Genomic DNA, 20,187 nt, shown 5'->3' with positions numbered 1-20,187 from the left:
TCATCGCCAATTTGCTACCAGACAGGGATCTTAAAATTATGGAATTTGGCCTGTTTAGGCCAAGCACTTAAACAGGAGTGATGTCTTTTTTTAGACTGGGAAAAATGTTGTCTTTCTTCTTATTATGACATATGAGCACACTATTTGAATATCTAATAAAAAATTACATTATTTTATATCATCATTTGTGGATGCTCCATCCCTGGCAATGCTCAAGGCTGGATGGGGCTTTGAGCAACCTGGTCTAGTGGAAGGTGTTCTTGCCCATGGCAGAGCACTGGAACTAGCTTTAAGGTCCCTTCCAACTCAAACCATTCTGTGATTCTGTAAGATGAACTAAACAGAAATAAATTCAGGTTGTGGTATTTGGGAAAGCAGGGAGGGAGGGGAAGTAGCTTTTAGAAGGAACTTCATCTGTTTGTGTAGAAGTTAAAACAGTATCACCTGAGATAGACAGCAGAATACTGGATGCAGTAAGGGGTAGGTCTTTCCTCTCGAGTTACTGAGTACCAAAATGCTCAGTTAAATTGCAAGCAGGCAACTTCCCGAACACAGGTGTACACATCCACAAAGGTGTGCAGCAATGCACTCATCCATGAGCAGGATCCACATTCGCAACATAATGAAGGAACTGACTGGTACAGCTGATACAAGAACTTTTCCAGTCTTACTTTTTTAGTCTGTTTGATTGATATTTTGCAACCTGTTCATTGTGATGGATCTCTCTTGATAGATCTTTACTGTTATTGAGATCACTTTTTGTGAAAAGCTTGGGAAGCTGTTGAAACATTTTGCGCTGACACTCTTTAAAGTGAAAAACACGCTTTTCAGATTCAGTGGTGGGTTTTCATTTCTAGGGCTAAACTGAGGAAAAAGAATCAAGAAAGGAAAAACATGAAAAGCAAAATAAAACATTGCTGTTCACCCAAAGAAAAGTATTTCTAAAACCACCACCTTGCAAATCGTTATACTCAAACTTTTCATTCTGACTTGAGACAAGTATTTTTTAAGCTCAAAAATTTTTCCTTAGACAGAAACAATTTTCCTTCCTTCTCTATCCAGAGGGACCAGTGAGAAAGAACACACTGTATATTACCATTTTTGTCCCTAAGCTTTTTTCTTTCCACATCTTCTTTTCTCTTATTTCCTTTTTTTCACATTCCTTTTCCTTATTTTTCTTTCTTAAAACGCCCCATCTATTGCAGAACAGAAGAAACCTGAGTCTGAAATGCAAGATTCTTTGCTCTTGCTCTCTTCTTTTTCTCTGTTTATTCGGGAGTATGAAAAGAGCTATATTAAGCTAAAATTTTATTCTGATGTCCTCTGTTCAACAAAAGATAGTCCAATAAAGCCACTGAATCACAGGTAACAGTTCTCTGGGCAACTTTATTAGGAACTGACAGCTGGTGATGGATGACGATCTCATCTTTTAAAGAAAAAGGTACATTTAATTTCCTTTGTACATAAACCATAGAGCACAACATTGTATATCTAAAGATAAAAAGAGACGGTATATGCTGGGTGCCATACTTAAGGGGATCTAATACTGGGTTCATGTTTCTGAGCTTACATTCAGGACACCTTCAAATTAATTTAGAAACCACTGTTCTGCAATTCCTGGTAGGCAGACGTTAAAAAATGAACTTTTTTTTTAAAAAGAGGGTGACATTTTACAGCCAGTTCCATTACAAAAGAGCAGCTCAGAGACAGAGCCATTATTTTTCAGGAGGAACACTGAAAAGCAGGACAGAAAGAGGAGCGAGAATGATTTGTAAGGCACAGAGATGAGTTTACTGATGATCCTGCCTGGGATTAAGCCATACTCCTGGGAGCCACTGGGCCTCCTTAAGATTGATACCATAATGGATTTGGTACCGAAGACCCGCAGCGAAGTTAGTACTGAACATCAAAGATCTCATCAACTACTTCGAAACAGACATGCAACGTAAGTATGGTCATTTTTTCCATCAACTGAAGCACATCAAGCTAGACTCCAAGTGTGCTGTGTGGAAGCGCATAAATTTCTCCTACAGAGGCACTGGCAATACACAGTTTCACCTCATTTCTGGTTTTTGGATTTGGGTTTCTTTTTAACCCTTTCTCAAATGACCTGTGTCTGTGATACATATACTACTTTCTTTTTCACATTTGCGATGTATAACCACTTTTTATATGTGCTTTCTGCAGCACTATCAGCTGCTGCTTTGGTTGAATTTAATTTTAACATAGCTCCCAAGCCACACGGAGATGGTGAGGGTGAGGCTTTAATTGCTGGTCTGTGTAATGCAAGACAGTTAAACATGCAGTTAAAGTACACGTTGAACAAGAAAATACAGTCGGCCTGAGTCCAGTGGTATGAAAGACTGCTTTAGGTTCCTGGGGTGAGGACAAGTTTAAGAAAAACATCTGCATGGAGCTTTTGTTCCCAAGTCTAGAAACTGTGTGTTGGCTGAGTCTGGCTGCAGGTCTTTGCAGGAAAAGGAGACCTAACAGTGAGCACTTACCTTCCTTTGATTAAAACCTTCTAGTTCACAAGTCTAAAACAGAGTGGAAATTTTTTTTGTGAACCTTGCTCCACTGAAGGATGAAAAGAGGTTTTCCACTGAAAACACTGACAAAAAGCAACCTTTCTAACCATCAAAGTTTATGGAAAATTCTTTGGCCATATTCATGTAAAAATAGTTACTCTGCTTTTCCTAAAACTTCACATCATTCCCTTCTTTTCTCTGTTTCTTTGTTCTTATTTCTTTTCCAGTGGACATGAAGTAGTTAGTAGCAAAGGATAATACTAGGCTTTCCCATTTTTTGCAGAAAGAAAAGCCTCCAGAAAATACAAGATCTAAAAATGAAACTTGCCCTGGACTTGTGCTGGAAATTCAAATATAGCAACTCACAGCAAATGCAAGATCATCAAGAAGTACAAGGATCTATGCAGTTATTTCTGAAGGTGAAACCTACTGTTTTAAGTTTCACCTATATACACACACATACAGTGAAAGAAAAAGTGTCTGTGTAAAACATCCAAAGAACAGCGACCTTTAAATCACTCCATGTTGCTGCTTCTCTGTGAAGAAATGGGACCTTTCTGGGACTGTCCCCAGATGATGATGAGGTATATTTAAGTTGTAATTCAGAAGTCTCTACATTCTTTATTCTGGTCTAAAAGTCCCATCACTCATCCGTTATTAAGCCATAACCTTAATTTTTTGTGTAGCTGGAGCCATTTTCAAGACCTTGGAGGATCACTACTGGCAAAATTGTTCTCTGCATCTTGATTCTAAAAGTTTTAAACATCCAGCTGCTCATCCAGATGTATTTAGGAGATCTGAAATTCAACTGCTATGCTATTAAGTAGGTTTTGAAGCCTTTTTTTGCTCACAGTAGCTACAGCTTTCACTGAGTGTCTCCTTCACCTGTGTTACAGCTGAACTAAGATATTCAGCATTTTCTCATTTGGGTCATCCATGAGTCTGCAAATTGAAAGTACTACAGGAGGAACACACTCAATAAGTAGGATCCACAGGGCTGATCTCATACAGAAATCCGGTTCGCATTTTGGGCTACAGATAGCTGCTGCTGGGAACCATCCAGCAAGATTCCCGCTGGTGCTACACTGTGCTCTCTCTACCCCTAGAGACAGGTGTCCCAGTTTCCCTCCCCTCTGTGTCCAACTGCTTTTATTATGGAGGATCCCAGGGACCAATCTTGCCAGTTTCTTTGAAGAATATTTATCCTGTATTGTTAAAACAGGGATTTTGAAACTGATTTTTCAGTCCACATACACACATACACACAAACCCAGTCAGGTTTCCTTCTTTTACTTCTAATTTCAGCAACACAAATCAGAAGATCTGGCTTCTTCAGTCCTCTCTTTTAGCCCTTAAATACTTCACACCTCTCATTAAAGCTTTGCTTCATTCCCCTCAGACCGGTATATGTCAGTTACTAAAGAGGACGAAAAAACGTCAATCACTGTCTCTGACTAACACTTGTATTTAATTACCTCTGACTCCCCCCAGCCACAGATGCTTAGAATAACAATTCAGGAATTCCACAAGGTTGTCTCCAGGTGCCTTAAGAGATAACCAGAAATGCTATAATGTGGCTTTCAAAAGGACAGCTCAAATAAGCAGCCAAACTAAGCACAAATCCTGAACCAATTGAAGTTTGCATCATCTCTTGCTAGTGTTGTGAACTATAATTCTCCACATTTCTGGAGTGGCTTCTACTTTAGGTTACATGACAACTTAAGAGACTTTAACTGACTCTCAACATGCCTTCCATAAGTATTATTATTTCCAATTCACTGGCTAGGAAAAGCATAGCAAAATACATGAAGCCATTGGTCAAGTGCATGGCAATAAAGAGAAACTGCTGAAATAGCTCTCCCTATTTTATGAGAAGTACAGTTGCCAAAAGTTACTTTGGGGCTTTTTTGTTTGATTGGGGTTTGGGTTTGGGTTTGTTGTTTTTTTTTTTTTAATTTATAAATGTGTCAACAGCATTAAAAGAAAGAAAAAAATAAACCATAAAGAATTTTTGAGTGGACTATCAATAGATAGGGGCTGTCTCTTAAAAGGGAAGTTGAAGAAAAGGGTGACTTGGAAAGTTTTCCAACTGCATGTGTTTCTCAGAGATGCTAACATAAATCCATCACTTTCCAGAGACACCACTTCAAAGGTAGTTACAAATATGCCCAACGAAAATACAGAAAATATAGTGCCTATGAAAAAGTGAGGGGTAGGGGACCCTACAACCAGCAAGCAACCAACTAAAACTAGGTCCTAAGTTACGACATAAGAAGTGTTCTCCATAAAAGTAATTACTCACTGTATTCCAGACTTGCTGAAATAAGATGACTATTCCCAAAACAGTCTTTTTGGAATATCAAGTTACTAAGAATATATTAAATATTTCTGTGAGTGTTTTGTTCATCATTATTTTTCACTGAATGCTTTCAAACTAGAATCCACTGTTAACCTGCGCTCTACTTCTTCATTTCTCTGAACAGGAGTTTTACCAGTCCATTGTTAACACCTCATCAAAAGTTTCATTCCATTTGAAAAATTGACTACATGCTTCTTTATTGAACTATCCCAGTAGAAGGGTCCTGAATGGTAGCCTGGTGTCCTCTAACAGCAAACATTTGCCACACAAAGACAAATCTAAAAAGACAAGCATTTCAGCAGAATTCATCAAAAGATAAAAAATTTATGTGCACATGCACAAATATACATGTAATAATACATGTAAGATGAACTTTGCCACTGTACAGTAGTTCAGAAAGATTCTGCTACAATACTTGCTCACAGAGAAACAGTGCAGTTCTTGTTGAGGAAGAATTTTTCCAACTTCAGCTGAGAAGTTGCTGTGCAAAGGTCCTGCCTGCACAAAGATATCAATAAACTAATCACAAAAATCTAACCACAGCTAAAGAAATGTTATTTGACCAATTACAAGCTGACATGCTGTATATGCCTCTGTACGGTTAAGTTCCTGGAAATGACATACAAGAACACTATTTAGCCAAAAATGTGCTCACTGCTTCGAACAGCTCATGTGCCTGTGAAGTCCCTTCCAAGCTTAAGAGCCTGAAGTCATGCAGGGGCTCTCTAGAGCAGCATTTATCTGGTCACATGTATCTAGATGACAGCACTGTTGTTCTCATTAGGATGATAACTCCTGGTACTGACAAGTGACTCCTGAAATGTTATTCCTTGCTGAAGCATCGTGGTTTTGAATGACAGGGACTGAAAAACAATGGAATATTCTCAGTAAAATAATCAGCTATTTTTTTTAATTAAGAATTCATACATGCAGCCTATAGAACTCTGTGCAAACAGATGCAAAGAAAGAGCTTCACATAATACAGTGCCTTTTGGATTGGTTTCAGTTACTTGTATGTACACCAGCTCAGTGCAATCCCCTCTTCCCATGTGTATTCATGAAACTGTATTGAAAACTGAGACAGTCCAGCCTGAGACTGTTTTGTTTGGTTGGGTTTGTTTGGTTGGTTTTTTGCAGAGGCACCAAAGTAGGCTTGCTCAGTCACTGTCTCTTGAGACGGAGAGCTTCCCGCTGTTGCTTCTGAACATTCCTAGAATCTTCCCCCAGACGGGGTCCTCTGATGTTCTCCCAGTTATTTAGGCCAGTCTTATTCAGCTTCTGCAGACAAACAGCAAAAATAACAGTGTGACCTTGACAGCCCATGATTTAAAGTAAGTATTATTATAAATGGTTTTCTTTTAACACAAGAAGCTCAGTATCAGTATTGGGTTGATGAACTTTCATCTACCCTGCAAGAGAAGTTCAACAGCAAGGAAAAAAACACATGGGAGTTATCAGTATAGTTACATTAATATAGTTACATCACTCCATCTGCTTATTAACTGAGAAATAGAAGGAAGCATTATCGCATCTGAACATGACTGAAGGTATCCTGTATTCACTTCTTCTTTCTTCTTTCACCTTGTTTTCCAGATCTGTTCTTCAACTGCAAGTCTGCCATGTACTGAAGTAGTGGAGCATTGGTATAGCTCAAGCAGAAGATTAGCAATTAGTGATCTGAAGTATCCTGTCAGCACAAATACCCTGTCAACACAAAGCACACTGGAAAAGTTGAATTATCTAGCACAAAGGAAGACAGTAATAAGGCAATCCCCTTCAATTCATGTGAGTTTAACTTCAGAGAGGTATGTAATGCTTTCTGCTGCCTAAGTTTCTCATGGCACCCAGCCATCACAGATAAGTCTCTAAGTCATGTATGAGATACACTAACTGACCAAACTGTCAGACATTTAAAAACTATCTAGATTTTATTTACCACACTGCCTATTCTTATCATTGCCAGTCAGAAGAACTAATAACTGCCATATTTATCTAGCCTTAGAGACACACAAAAATGAAGAACAGGAGTTCTCCTGACCTCACCTATCAAGTGCTGCAGTTGAACAACACAAACATACTGCATCTCCACAGTCCTTAGAGACTGACACTTAGAGAAGAGACTTAGAAGGCTGTTCCCAGCAGACACAGGGAATACCAGCCAGAGGGAATACTCACATACCAGCCTGTGGAACAGTACATCAGATATAGTGGGGGTCTGCCAACAGGAGACTGAGGAGGGGGTCCACTCCATTGCCAGAACCAGGGCTGCTCTACACACTAGTAAATAGGGCAATCCTCCATACCATTAATGATACATACTGCAGTGGGATTTAAACATCTGGTTTATGATCAGGGCCTCATCTCAGCAAATGCTGTAAAAATACATCAGAAAATAGTTAACCCTGCCCTGAGCCTGTGGTCTAATTTGCTTACTGTCAATTGTCCAAATCAATGCTAAACACTGAAAGACCTGAATAACAGTCACAGAATAATTCAACAGCTATAACAGAACTGCTGCTATTAGTCCGTGTTACGTAAGAGTTTTCTGCCACTTCTACAATTGAGGAAATTGCAATGAGTTTAGTCAGATATCAAAAGAAATTAGGTAACATTCAACAGAAGTTACATAAGAACATGTACACAAACACAGCAGACTCACAAAGTAGGAGCAATTGAATATTTTGTACAGTGGACTTGGCACTTCTTTCTGAAGAATTGTCTTCACTACTTTATACATCTTATGATTAGCCAATACTTCATTTCAACGGGATGGAATCTGAGCTGACAGGGAAAGAGGGAGAAGGAGGGAAGGTATCCATCATTCCATGCAGCAGCAACTATCCATTCTGGTTGCAAATTAAGAATTTATCATCTTATTCTATTGGAAGTGTCAAAGAAACTACACTGAAAATAACCCTGTGCTTTAACAGAAGCATGCTGATTTTATTAAACACAAAGGCACCACACAGCTGTGAGGATCTGAACTATTGCCAAAGGTGCTCAGCTCCCAAAGTCTGAACAAGAAATAACATTTAAAATACACATAACAAAACTTGTAGTATCTAAAGACAGGCTATATAAAGAAGTCTATCAAAAGAGACATGCATACTGGAGGTCCTTACCAGAAGTCCATATTAATCTGCCACTGAAACTTCACAAAGGCTTTTCAGAGAGAAGGTTTGTCCAAAACAGGAAATATTTCAAAGCTAAACAAACTGGTACAAGAAAATACTTTGGCAGTTTCCAACAGGAAGCATAAAGGTACCCAGAAAACACTGTGATATACTGACAAAATAAAGCCACTAAGGTTTATGTACAGCAAATGGCATTGCCTGAAACTACATAACAGATGAGATCTATTGATAGTTATTTTTATCAATTAAGATATAAAGATTAATGAATACATAGACTGTATTTTTAATTTTTATTCTCATTATATTTATAAAGATCATTAACATTTAGTGTCACGTATAAAAATTGTCTTTGATAACTGGCTGCAATTCAAGAAGAAAGCATCTTCTATACTGGCACATGGCAGTATCTGCAGAAATTAGCAGTTTATGGGACAGGTATCTGTTCAGTCATCAGAAGGCAGCATGATTAGACAATGCAATTTTCTAAACTGATGCTATCAATTTTGCAAGAATAGAAGACTCCTGATGCATGTGGATAAGCACAAGGAGTATCACCAGTGAAAGGGGACCTGAAAATCTGGTCTGCAATGCTTTCCTACTGTACAGGTATTTTTGTAAGTATCTACCTGTGCTGGTTTTGACTGGGATAGAGTTAATTTTCTTCTTAGTAGCTAGTATATGGCTCTCTTTTGGATTTGTGTTGAAAGGGATGTTTTCCTTATTGCTGAGCAGTGCTTGCACAGGGTTAAGGCCTTTTCAGCTTCTCACCCTCGCCCACCAGCAAGGAGGCTGGGGTGCACAAGAGCCTGGTACAATTTCTCATTTAATTTCTTTTCCCTTTTTGGCCACCTGAACTCTGCTCAATTAACTTCATGGAGACATCACATAAGGACGGTAAACTATCACTTCTGGCTTTTACTAAATTGAAATCCATATGAATTGGCAGTCTAAAAACCAAAAAGCTTTTTCTTCCAATTCAAATGCACTATGTCAGTCATCGGAGACTACAGTGAAATGTAATCAGATCAGACCAATACCACTTTTCCTGCTTGTCTCAAATAGCCCAAAGGATATTGAAAATTAGCTGTTTAAATTAAGATCAGTGTAGTCCATTAAATCTACCAATTCACTTCCTAAATCAGCTAAACTGCCTCTTAAAACTACAAGTCTGACAGAAGCTGTAAATTTAAGAAAAAAAAAAAAAAGAAGCTGTGCAGAGGGGCACAAACAACAACAACAAAAAAAAACAAAGCTCAACAAAAAAATCCTGTTGAACCATTTGCCACGCACTTGACTTCTAAGACTTTAGTTAAACAACTTGCCTGGTGCAAAGGTACCTATAAGGATGTAGAGAGATCTTCACTTCTTAATTGCTGGTTCAGATGCTTGGTATTAAGTAAAAGCCATAATCCTCTCTCAGCCTTAAAATACAATAACATTTTAAAAAAGAGCTTGAATTCTGTTCTTGCAGGACAGCCCTCATTTAGAGCTACTGGTGCTCAGGCTGAGTTCATTCAAGGTGGTCACTTGCAAAAAAACTATTTGACTTTGGTCTTTTGTTTCCCACATGCGAAAGGACGGATAAGAAAATCCTGTTTACTTTACAGCCTGATACAATAAATTCTGTGATGAGCACCACAGAAAGAAATTGTTCTAATTCAGAGAGACAATTACTTTCCATCATTATAGTAAGCAAACCCATTTTCAGATAAAAGATAAGCAGGGAAGAATGTGTCCTCATGGCTGAAAGATGCAGTGAAAGAAATGCATGAAACAAGCCCAGTTTTGCACAGGTGTCAAAACAGCTTGAAGACCATATAAGAGATATTTAGGAACTCTGTTATGACATATAGATGCAGAAGTACAGTACTAAGGCTAAAGCTGAAACTGCTGTCTTGTGCATAAATCTTAACTTTACCGTCACACTGATATGGCCTTATTGGTTTTTTCACAGCTTTCTTCAAGAGCCAACTTTCTGACATCTCATTTTTTTAATATAAACTTAGTGTTACTTACTCTGTTTAGGACGTGACATGATTTAATATCTGTGATCAGTGATTTAATAATCTGTGATTTAACAGACTGTGATTAGTGATTAAATCCTAAGATTCTAAAAATTCTTTTTTTTTTCCAACTAGAGAATGTTCTGGTTTTATGCTATTAGTATACAAGCAAGTCAGCAAGCAGCATGCTATGGCCAGAATAAGATTCTTCTGTTCATCAAGAGAATTTGGTTTGTTTTGGTTTTTTACATGTAAGCATCCAAAGAGCTGCTTCACTTTTTGGCTTTGCTGAAGACTGGCAAAAAATACAATGCTAAAACCAACAGAAGTTCCGTTGCTTACTTCAGTGGGATCCACTATCAGCCATCTATGGCACAATTAACTGATTTATGGTGAACTCATTTAAAGGCTGTTTCCCTATTTTCACTTTAATTATGCCAATTCAACACTATGTGGAGCTATGCCCCAATCACAAAAATAAAACAGATTAGGAAAACAAATGCATACTGCTTATGAGTGAACCTGTTTAAGCATAAGACGGGGCAAACACTTGAACTGGCAAACCTGGAGAAATCATTGACAGAAAACAGAAACATCTGCAAATGGCTATATTGTAAAAGATGTGTATCAAGGAACTGCACCACCAATTTGTCTGTGCATCATTTTTCCATTTTTTTCTAAGATCAGAACTTGCCTCCATCTCAGAGATGTCACAGAATTTAATTAATATCTGCAGAGTGCTGCCATAGTTTTGTGTGGAAATACTAGAGTGATGCAAATTACCCAGTAAACTGAACAATTATAACACTTGGTTAAAACTACATGATTACACAGCCCTGAGTTTTTAAAATAACAGAAAATAACGCAGGCAGATAGACCTCCATCTAGGAACTAGGATTTGCCATGATGTCCTCCTAACTGACAGTTTCCCTTCTTAAAATGAAGAAAGTCTTAATAACCATGTTAAATGTCAGAGGATAACCCAGTGCCATTTATGCATTACACCTGCAGATCACCCAAGATGCACTTCCCGGTCACAAACTCTATGGGTAAAGTTAAGGGAACTCATCTATAGGTCATTTACTTTCAGCTTATCTTCTTTTCTTCAGCAAAAATGAAACTCTGAAAGATCCACTGTAAAGAATAGCATGAGTGCAGCACTACACTTTCAAGATCAAACATCCAAAATTCAGCAAATTCCACTTTTAATTAAGCAATGAAGTACATTTTCATTTCCCTTGTGTACAGAAGTTTTCTCAAGCTACAGATAAAGTTCCCCAGAAAGAGAAGGACTCCTTATTAAGGTTTATCTCTGACTTTACTGCTTGGGAGACCTACCCAAGTTAACAGGACCAAAGAACTTCCCAACCTTGAGAGCCTGATCTTGCAAACTTTCAATTATATTAAACTTTGTAAAGGTATGTCTTAGTTACTGCAGCACAACCCTCTAAAAGAAGAGCAGTCAGGGACAGGCTTTTGGGATGTTTTCAGGATCTTGTTCAACTTACATAAAGGTGAGCTTGGCTGAAGGGGATATGTGATCTTTTGAAATGCAGGAGTGCAGTTAAGAGCATAAAATGACAGTCCTGTGGCTGGTAGGAAGAACATACGGATTTCCACAGCACATCCCTGTCTGGAACCAACAAAAGCCTCCTGACTCCCCAGAGAAGGTTTATTTCAAGCATCTTGCTAGAACTATAAATACCTGGAAATGTCAAGATTTTTTTTTACTTTGTGTATATAAAATCTGGCACTTTATGTCCACCTAATAATGATAAAAAGATACTCTAATCAAAAAATAAAAAGGTGTACGAGGATCAAAATGTATTAGATGCATGATGTGGTTTTCCTTCTGAAGAGATGTGAAAAATAAGCTTTTACAGGTTTTTATGTAAGAAGAAGAAGCTGTGATGAACATCACAGCAAAAGGCTAAGAGATTACCACAAGAAATGATCAGTTGCCACTATGAAACTACTTGAGAAGTGGGTGGGTATAAGAAAAGAAACAACTAGAGAAGGCTCAGGACAACATGTTAAATTAAACTTAAATCCAGGCCATTAAACAACTACCTTAAAGTAACACGCTCCTTCAAATCATCAACCAACCTTACTGAGTAGTTGACCCTTCTGAACTAGTGAGTTAAATCCTCTGTTTCTCACATGCTGCTCCTCTATCCTGGCCTCAAGTTATTTCAGCTAACAGTCACACAGAGTTAGTGTAGTTCAGGACTTTTGTTTCTTATCTACACTTTCCTGCTGATTTTCCACTCATCTCTCTTCCAAAACTTGCTTGTCAAATACTGAAACAGAATGCTTTTCTCTGTGTAGAAACTACAGAGAAATGTTTTGTCTAACATTAACAGAGCAACTTCAGTCCTTTCAGCCATAAATATTTTCTTTCAGTTCTGTCAGTGGCCACTGTTTGATCTGTGGTGTTGGGCAGATTTCCCACAGGAAAAAAAAAAAAAAGAAAAAAGAAAAGTAGTGGTTCTGTTTGATGAGGACAGTAATATGAGTGTTAGTCCTCCACTATATTGCCAGTAACAGAAAAGCTACTTCTCAGCAAAAAACTGCTAAATATACAGTATGCAAATCATTTGAGAATAAATCTACTTTTCACTGTATCAGAACCAACAGGTCTTCAAAATCAAAGCAGAAGGACTTCTATCTGAAAAGGATCAAGACATCTACCTAAATTTTCACAAGAGTGAAGGGGAAGTTTTAGAAGGTAAGTTCTGGGGTCTTTCTATAGTTGGAGGCTATTTTGGTTTTGAACTGCATTGCACTTGAAGACTCTCCTGTTATTTTCATGTTAGAGCTGTAAGATGGCACAGCAGGACACCTGGCTGTCCCATCAGTTGCTAAGAAGATGCTATGAACAAGATGGAGTATTACATACTGAATTGCCAACAGCATTTTCCTCATCCTCTGAACTTGCTCAGTGATGTCTCCCAGCTATACTTGGGCAAAACTCAAGTCTTACCACATATACAATGAAGTCAGAGGTTGAAATAATGAAACTCCCCATTCAATTTTCAAATTTTTGATTATTTTAAAAGTGTGTAAACTCCATGGTCAGTCTCCACCATCATCTTGCATCACATTTTTCCATTTGATCAGTAAGCCTCTTAGGACAGACAGTAACCAGCACTCTGACAGTAACTTGCTATTGCAGAGTATATTTGTACAGTATAGTTAGAGCCTTAAAGATGGGCTGCAGTAATTTGAGACTAAAAGAACACATAAGAATTGTATAACAATGTTTTAAAGTATATTTCAAATTTAGCCTAAGCATCCATGTGGGCATCATCTGGAACTATGCTGACAGTCACAGAATATTCCAGATAGTGTTTATGAAATCGGCAAAAAAAAGCACAGTAAAACAAACAGAAGGATATTCTTGCAAAAAGGCACTTTGCCTGGTTGACAAGACAAGAACAAGAGCTTCCTTCAAAACTATCTATCTGTTTTGCTGTACCCCTCTTCAGAGGCACTCCATGAGAGGAATGTATATAGCCTCAGCTGTGTAGCTAAATTCCCATACACTAAAGTTACTAACTAAAGCTACTTCATACCAAAGATCTACCAATTCCCCACAGGGGGCCCATTAATATGACAGAAGTGCTTAACATTTCCACCTAGTCAGCTGCATAAGAAAATATTCCCAATACTGCCTGGTAGAAGTTAGCGGCATCCCTTAGGACAATAAATGAAAGAATTCAGCCATGCTGTGTGGATGCCACTTTTCCTACTCAAACTTCTTTTCTGTAACTGAGACAACACACAGTGCTGGCCCTAACATGGTAAGAGTTGGTTCATTCCTCCGGGACTAAAAGAAAAAGGGAGCACAAGCAGGTATGAAGGATTCTGTTTTGGAGAAAGGGTGAGGAGAAGATGTTATATTTAAAATAGGTATTTATATGTCCTGACCATGTTTGCTGCCTGACTGCACTGTTAACTGCTTCACTTTGTTCTCCATTTGTGAGAAATGAGTGTCTTCTTATGGGAAAAGAGAACTGCAAATGCCACACACATGAAAGAAACAACTCACAGTTAAAGAAAACCATGTGCAAAAAGATACGCCATAAATATAAGCAGGAAAGAATTTACAGGGCTGCTCAATAGAGATGAGTTCCAGATATAAGACCAGTAAAAAGGAAAACCCTGTGAAGTTTCCTCTGGAGGCTGAGTGTCTTTCTTCCTGCAAGAAGGCTTTTCCACCAGAACTCTTCCTGTGCCATACCAGTCACCAAAACACGCCTTCTTGCGTTTCTCTGATCACATTTTGAACTATGGCACAAAAGACGTGAGATGTCAAGAAAAGGAGCAAACTATAGCCTCGCTATATCCTCACGACATCCACTCAGAATAAAATGCCTAGCGCAAACTATTTTAACTAAAATCCTTGCCCCTGGCAGTTTCCATTAATAATAAGCTATTATCACTTTGTTCTTCTCTACAAAACAGTAAGTAATGAAAAATTACAGTGAAATAAAAACTCAAGATCATTTTACACATGAATAAACTGAAATCCAAGAAACCCCGCTCATCCCAGACACAACCTGAAGGACAATTGGAACCTAATGGCTGGGCTGAACAACGCACTGACCACAAAGAGCTCATGGAAGGGATGGAGCAATTAAGGGGCGAAAGAATAATAACTCAATCTCATTTAGTCAACAGTCACAAGGAGGGCTTTTTTCCCAACATGTTTGTCATATCTCAAACAGCTCAAGGTATTTAGCCACTAGTATCTTCACAGACACTGAAATAAACCTATTCAATACCCTAATCTGTTAATTCTTCAACAACAGCAAATTCGCTAATCCTCTGGTACTGATAATGGCAGCAACAAGATACTTGCTGATTTCAACTACTGGCATTGAGGAATTACTTTCCTTCTAGAGTAGTCCTGGTGTCCAGACAATTCAATGCATCTATTTAGTACTATAAATTACTATGTTAGTAAAAGTTTCATCCTTTCTGCTGGCACTACAACCCCTGCAGTTATGTCAAATGAACTTTAACTGGTTTGAATCTTTTTCAGAAAAGCTTATTCAAATTCTTTTTTTTTTACTCTTAAGACAGGAAATACACAGGTTCTATTCCCAAGCCACCGCTTCATGTATCTGCTTTTACTTTGTGAATTGTCCTGAATAAACATTTTAATACTGTAATTGCAATACTTTTGCTGTAAGTCTCAGGACAAACAGTTACACAATTTTTGTCCAGAGATAATGTTGACCTTTTAAAATTTATCAGATTATGAGGCACAAAAACTGTTCAATATTCATATACTTAAGTCAAGAAAGCAGCGTTCTCTATACTGCACATTCACAGACCAGCATATACTTATGCTACTCACTTATGTCATGCTGAGTCCAATAGCTTGCAACCAGTTGAAAGAAAAATTAAAACAGCTTTGATACTCTGAAAGGCACAGAACCTATTTTGCTTGCTGTTGTGTTCAAACAGTGTTCCCATGTATTAATAATGGACCTTAGTTCTAAGTTTAGTATCCTTGATGCAATAAAAAAGAAAAAAAATCTTCAGCAGCTAGCACCTCCTTCTTATGAAGGTATTTATATATATAACTAACATTGGGTTTGGTACCTTTAAAGAGATTTAAATTGTTACATTTCTTTTAAGGCACTTTCTCGAGACCTAAGTTGATGCATTCAGCCTGTTCTGCAACCTATCCCATTTTTAAAGCCCCGTTCAAAATGTGGACAACAGAAGTAGAATCATAGAATGGTCTGAGTTGGAAGGGACCTTAAAGATCGCCTAGTTCCAGCCCCCTGCCACAGGCAGGGACACCTTCCACTAGACCAGGTGAAAGCCCCGTCCAACCTGGCCTTGAACACTGCCAGTGATGGGGCAGCCACAGCTTCTCTGGGCAACCTGTGTCAGTGCCTCACCACCCTCATAGTAAAGAATTTCTTCCTAACGCCTAACCTAAAAATACCCTCTTTCAGTTTAAAACCATTCCCCCATTAAAGTAGATATAGTATTTCAGTACTAGCCTCATCAGTGCCACAGCCAGAAGTAAAATCACCTGCTCCTACCACCTATCACTCCTGTTTATATTCATAAAGACTAAATCAGCTTTATGTGCAACAGCATCACGGTAGAAGATCAATCCAAATTATTTATTCACTCACTCCTAAATCTTTTCCAGAGCTGCTGCTTTCCACAATGCAGTCCACTCTGGCCTGCATTTCCAGTTTTTTAAACAAGTATCTTTGGCTGCTTTAAAAGGTACTTTGCTTATTTAATGGGCCCAGCTTACCACGTCAAACAAACAACTCTCTGTCCCTGACTTGCCATACTTTTACTGTTTCAATACTTTTGTGTCACATGCACATCAGTAATGATTTACGATTTCTTCCATATCCCTGAAAAAAGTAGTCAGTATTGCCCAGATATATCCCAAATTTCACAGAACACTTAAAAGTATCACCATCCTGTCTGTTTACGATTCCCAAAGAACCATTAATTCCCAGATTGTGATTTTCAGCAGCCATTGAAGTCTTCCAAGCATTTTCTTGGAACTCTGCAATAAACCAGCAGACCCTAACAGATATTAAATAACATCTTGTTTGGTTATTGAGAGGTTTGGAAGTACATCTCTTGTCTCTTCTGATTTGAATACCATTTTCTCTAAAAGAAATATAAATAAATTTTTTGAATGATGCTACTCTGTCAACATGGTTACTCATGATTTTACATCCTCATTTTATTCTTAGTCTCCTGCAACACCATCCTCTTACCCATATCCTTGTCAGCTTACTTATCAGACAACTCTCTGTTGTCTTTACTGTCTTTTATCAATCTTCTCTGCTTTATAACTTCTCATTTACTGTTTCCATAGCAATCCTTCACACTACTTATTTATTGTGATTTTTTTTTTCCTCTGCCTTCAATTGCCAGTGGTTCCCACTGGATATCACAAACTTGATTCAAACTTAATTGACTTTTCTATTTTAACATGTTAATAAATTCTACTTGAAGATGTTGTTTATTTGATTGAAAAAAAACTAAACAATTCTTTATTCTGGGAATTGACGTAACTGACTAAGGCCAGCTTTTTTAGTGTGCACTAGACCATTAATTTCACAGAAGTTCAGAAACCAAATGTTAGGAATTAGGAATGTTATTTTGAGATAGCATTCAAACAGTGAAAAGGAAAGTACTGTGAATGTTAAACATCTGTGAGAATGTTTTTCATTCATCACATTAATCAGGTTTTTATCCCCTCTCTTTCAAACAATATATTTGTCCTTTCAAATAAAATACTCCAGGCTTTTGTCACAGGTCAAACACTTGACATTTTTTACAGGGTGTTCTACAAGACCCAGCTCAGCAGCAGAACTACATTCACATTAGTATCAGCGTCACTAGTGGACAGAGGCATGATTTATTGGGCAAAAGGAAGCAACAAGGACTAATTGGCCATATGAGGACACATAAGTGTGTGAGAGGAATACAGAAACAGCAGGGAAGACATGCAAAGGTAGCTTGCTCTTCTGTCATGCCCCAGGGCCCAAGATAAATGGCATTATTAACAGAGCTGAGATAAAAGAAATTCAGTACAAATTACACATGCAAATTCTTCCTTCCTTAGAATAGTATAAGAAAATATAACTACATGAAATAAAATACTTTTTGTACAGATTGAGAAAATATACTTAGGTAAATTAGAAGGTGAAAAACTGCCTCTATGTGATTTCCTCACAGTAAATTGATTAAAACTGTGATTACAACTTTTTAATCACCACCAACACACTGGAGACAAAATGCAGACTTCAACGTGTTTGAAATCATAGAATCATAGAATAGTTAGGGTTGGAAAGGACCTTAAGATCATCTAGTTCCAACCCCCCTGCCATGGGCAGGGACACCTCACACTAAACCATCTCACCCAAGGCTTTGTCCAACCTGGCCTTGAGCACTGCCAGGGATGGAGCATTCACAGCTTCCCTGGGCAACCTATTCCAGCACCTCAACACCTTCACAGTAAAAAACTTCTTCCTAAAATATCTAACCTAAACTCCCCCTGTTTAAGTTTTGCAATATGCACATAAAGGCTTATGTTTACAGCAGAAATGATGACTTTCTAAAAGAATTCAGTATGTATTTGTCCTGGGTTCAGCAGTAGCAGTCATTTGTCTCCTTCGTGGTAGCTGGTGCAGTGCTGTGTTTTGACTTCCAGCCTGGGAACAGTGCTGGTGATACCGATGTTTTCGGTTGTTGCTAAGTGATGTTTACCCTGACCGGGGACTTTGTGAGCCTCATGCTCTGCCAGGGAGGAGGGGAAGCCAGGAGGAAGCAGAGACGGGGCGCCTGACCCAGGCTAGCCAAAGAGGTATTCTATACCACAGCACGTCATGGCCGGGGTGGGGGGTAACTGGGAGTTACCCGGAAGGACACGGGCTTCCGGGTGGGACTCGTTTCTTGGCCGGTGGTATCGTATTCTCTTCCCTTGTTATTTTCTCTTGTCATTGTTGTCGGTGGTGGCAGCGGTGGTGATTTGTGTTGTACATTGGTTGCTGGACTGTTCTTGTCTCAACCCGTGGGAGTTGTACTCTTTCGATCCTCCTCCCTGTTCCTCCGGGAGTAGGGAAGAGGAGAGCCCTGGGGGGGGGGGGGGGTGCTCGATTGCTCTCAGCCCAGCGCCATGAGTGAACATGCTGTCTGGCTAGGGTTTAAACCATGACAGTATTCAATACATACATTTCTATAAGAACAATAAGTTATTTATAAAAGTCTTAGGGAAGGCCAATAGACATTTGCATGCATCAGGTAACCATGCTTCAGAAGAGCTGGCCTGGTATCCTCAGTAACAGCTGCAGATATAATGCTAATAATACTGTAAAATAAGGCTTTACATATCAAAACAGCAACCTTTTTTTTTTTTTTTAACTGTCCCTGATCTCTTATCATGCCCTATTTAGTAGGAGCCACCAGTGTAAACCTCCTGTGTGACCTATATACAGAATTAGAAGATGTCCTTAAGAGCTGCATTTTGGACAAGTAAAAAAATAAATGGGGAAAAACCCCTGTCAAGACTCCCTAGCCTTGAACACATAGGGTCCACGGAATCCTGCTTTCCTAAATGTCAGCTGTAACTCTGTGATTGGCTAGATTTTTTGCACCAGAATAAAGAGGTAACATTGAACAAAATTGCCAAATACTCGGTGTGGAGCCTGCTGGTATGAAGCATGAAACGCATATGCCTAGTGCTTGCAAGTTGGTGCCCATAGTAAAGCATATATTGAGATTAGAGTTCAAAACAATAATCTGAATCATTATGTTGAAATGCCAATTTTTGTTGAACTGCAAAATTTTGTTGAACTGCTGTGTCCTCTATAACATCCAAACACTACTGGGAACATTCTGCAGTTTAGATTAAGGAAAAAAAAATAATAAAAAGATTGCTTCTGTCATTTCTGTCCATCAGGAAGTAGCCTCATTACCCAAGCAAGCTTGTAATATGTTGTTATGCTAGTTGTATTTTATTACCATTGATTTATCTACAAAGATAATGCAATTATGGCTATTTAAATATTATCCTTCAGCTATTTACTTCTGGAGAGCACGCAAGTCATATCTGAATACAGATCAGTTGATTTTGAGGTTAAGTATTGAGTTAAACAGATATATGTGGTTCTTTTTACTGCTTGTGGTTCTTCCACATAAGTAAACCAGAGCAGCCTTACAGTATATTCTATGGAAAGTGAGAGACACAATAATCCCAGAGGCAATCAGAACTTAATGGATTTGTATTTTTTTGAGTTTCCACTGGAGCTCTCCGTATGTACTCAGGGATCAAATCTTTTTATTCCCTACACAGATATTTTTATTCCCTTTTTATACATCATAAACTACAGTTCTTGGTAGAAGGGGAACAGCCCAAAACTGTTTACAATAGTAGTAAAACACTGCCACAAACCTGGCAGGTAGGCAGATGTTCTGTGAAAAATACATGTGAAAAAGGCATGTGAAAATACAAAAGTTATTTTTATTTCAGAAAAATGAAAAAAGAGTGATACAAAAGAAAGTTTTTATTAGCAAGACCATGTGCTGCCACTTGGACATCTAAATATGAGAGCTATGGGTGCAATCAAGCTATTCAAAGGCTTGTTACAGGAATGTGGTATGGG

The 20,187-nt window shown here is 38.4% G+C and overlaps 1 protein-coding gene across 1 annotated transcript in view; it reads right to left on the bottom strand.

Moving 5' to 3' along the window:
* Positions 1 to 5,768: 5,768 nt before the first annotated feature.
* LOC133274262 (cytochrome c oxidase assembly protein COX16 homolog, mitochondrial) overlaps positions 5,769 to 20,187 on the bottom strand; it is a 51,655-nt gene continuing 37,236 nt past the window's right edge. The window contains exon 4 of the mRNA XM_061463225.1: positions 5,769 to 6,165. Coding sequence (XP_061319209.1) covers positions 6,049 to 6,165 — 117 coding nt within the window. The 3' untranslated portion in view covers positions 5,769 to 6,048. The remainder of the gene's footprint in view (positions 6,166 to 20,187) is intronic.

This window comes from Pezoporus flaviventris, unplaced genomic scaffold (genome assembly GCF_033815535.1).
Source record: "Pezoporus flaviventris isolate CSIRO_AGI_PZ_B2104156 unplaced genomic scaffold, CSIRO_AGI_Pfla_v1 ptg000036l, whole genome shotgun sequence".
NCBI lineage: Eukaryota > Metazoa > Chordata > Aves > Psittaciformes > Psittacidae > Pezoporus > Pezoporus flaviventris.
The sequence above is the reverse complement of the archived record's forward strand: the minus strand, read 5'-3'. Positions and strand labels throughout refer to the sequence as shown.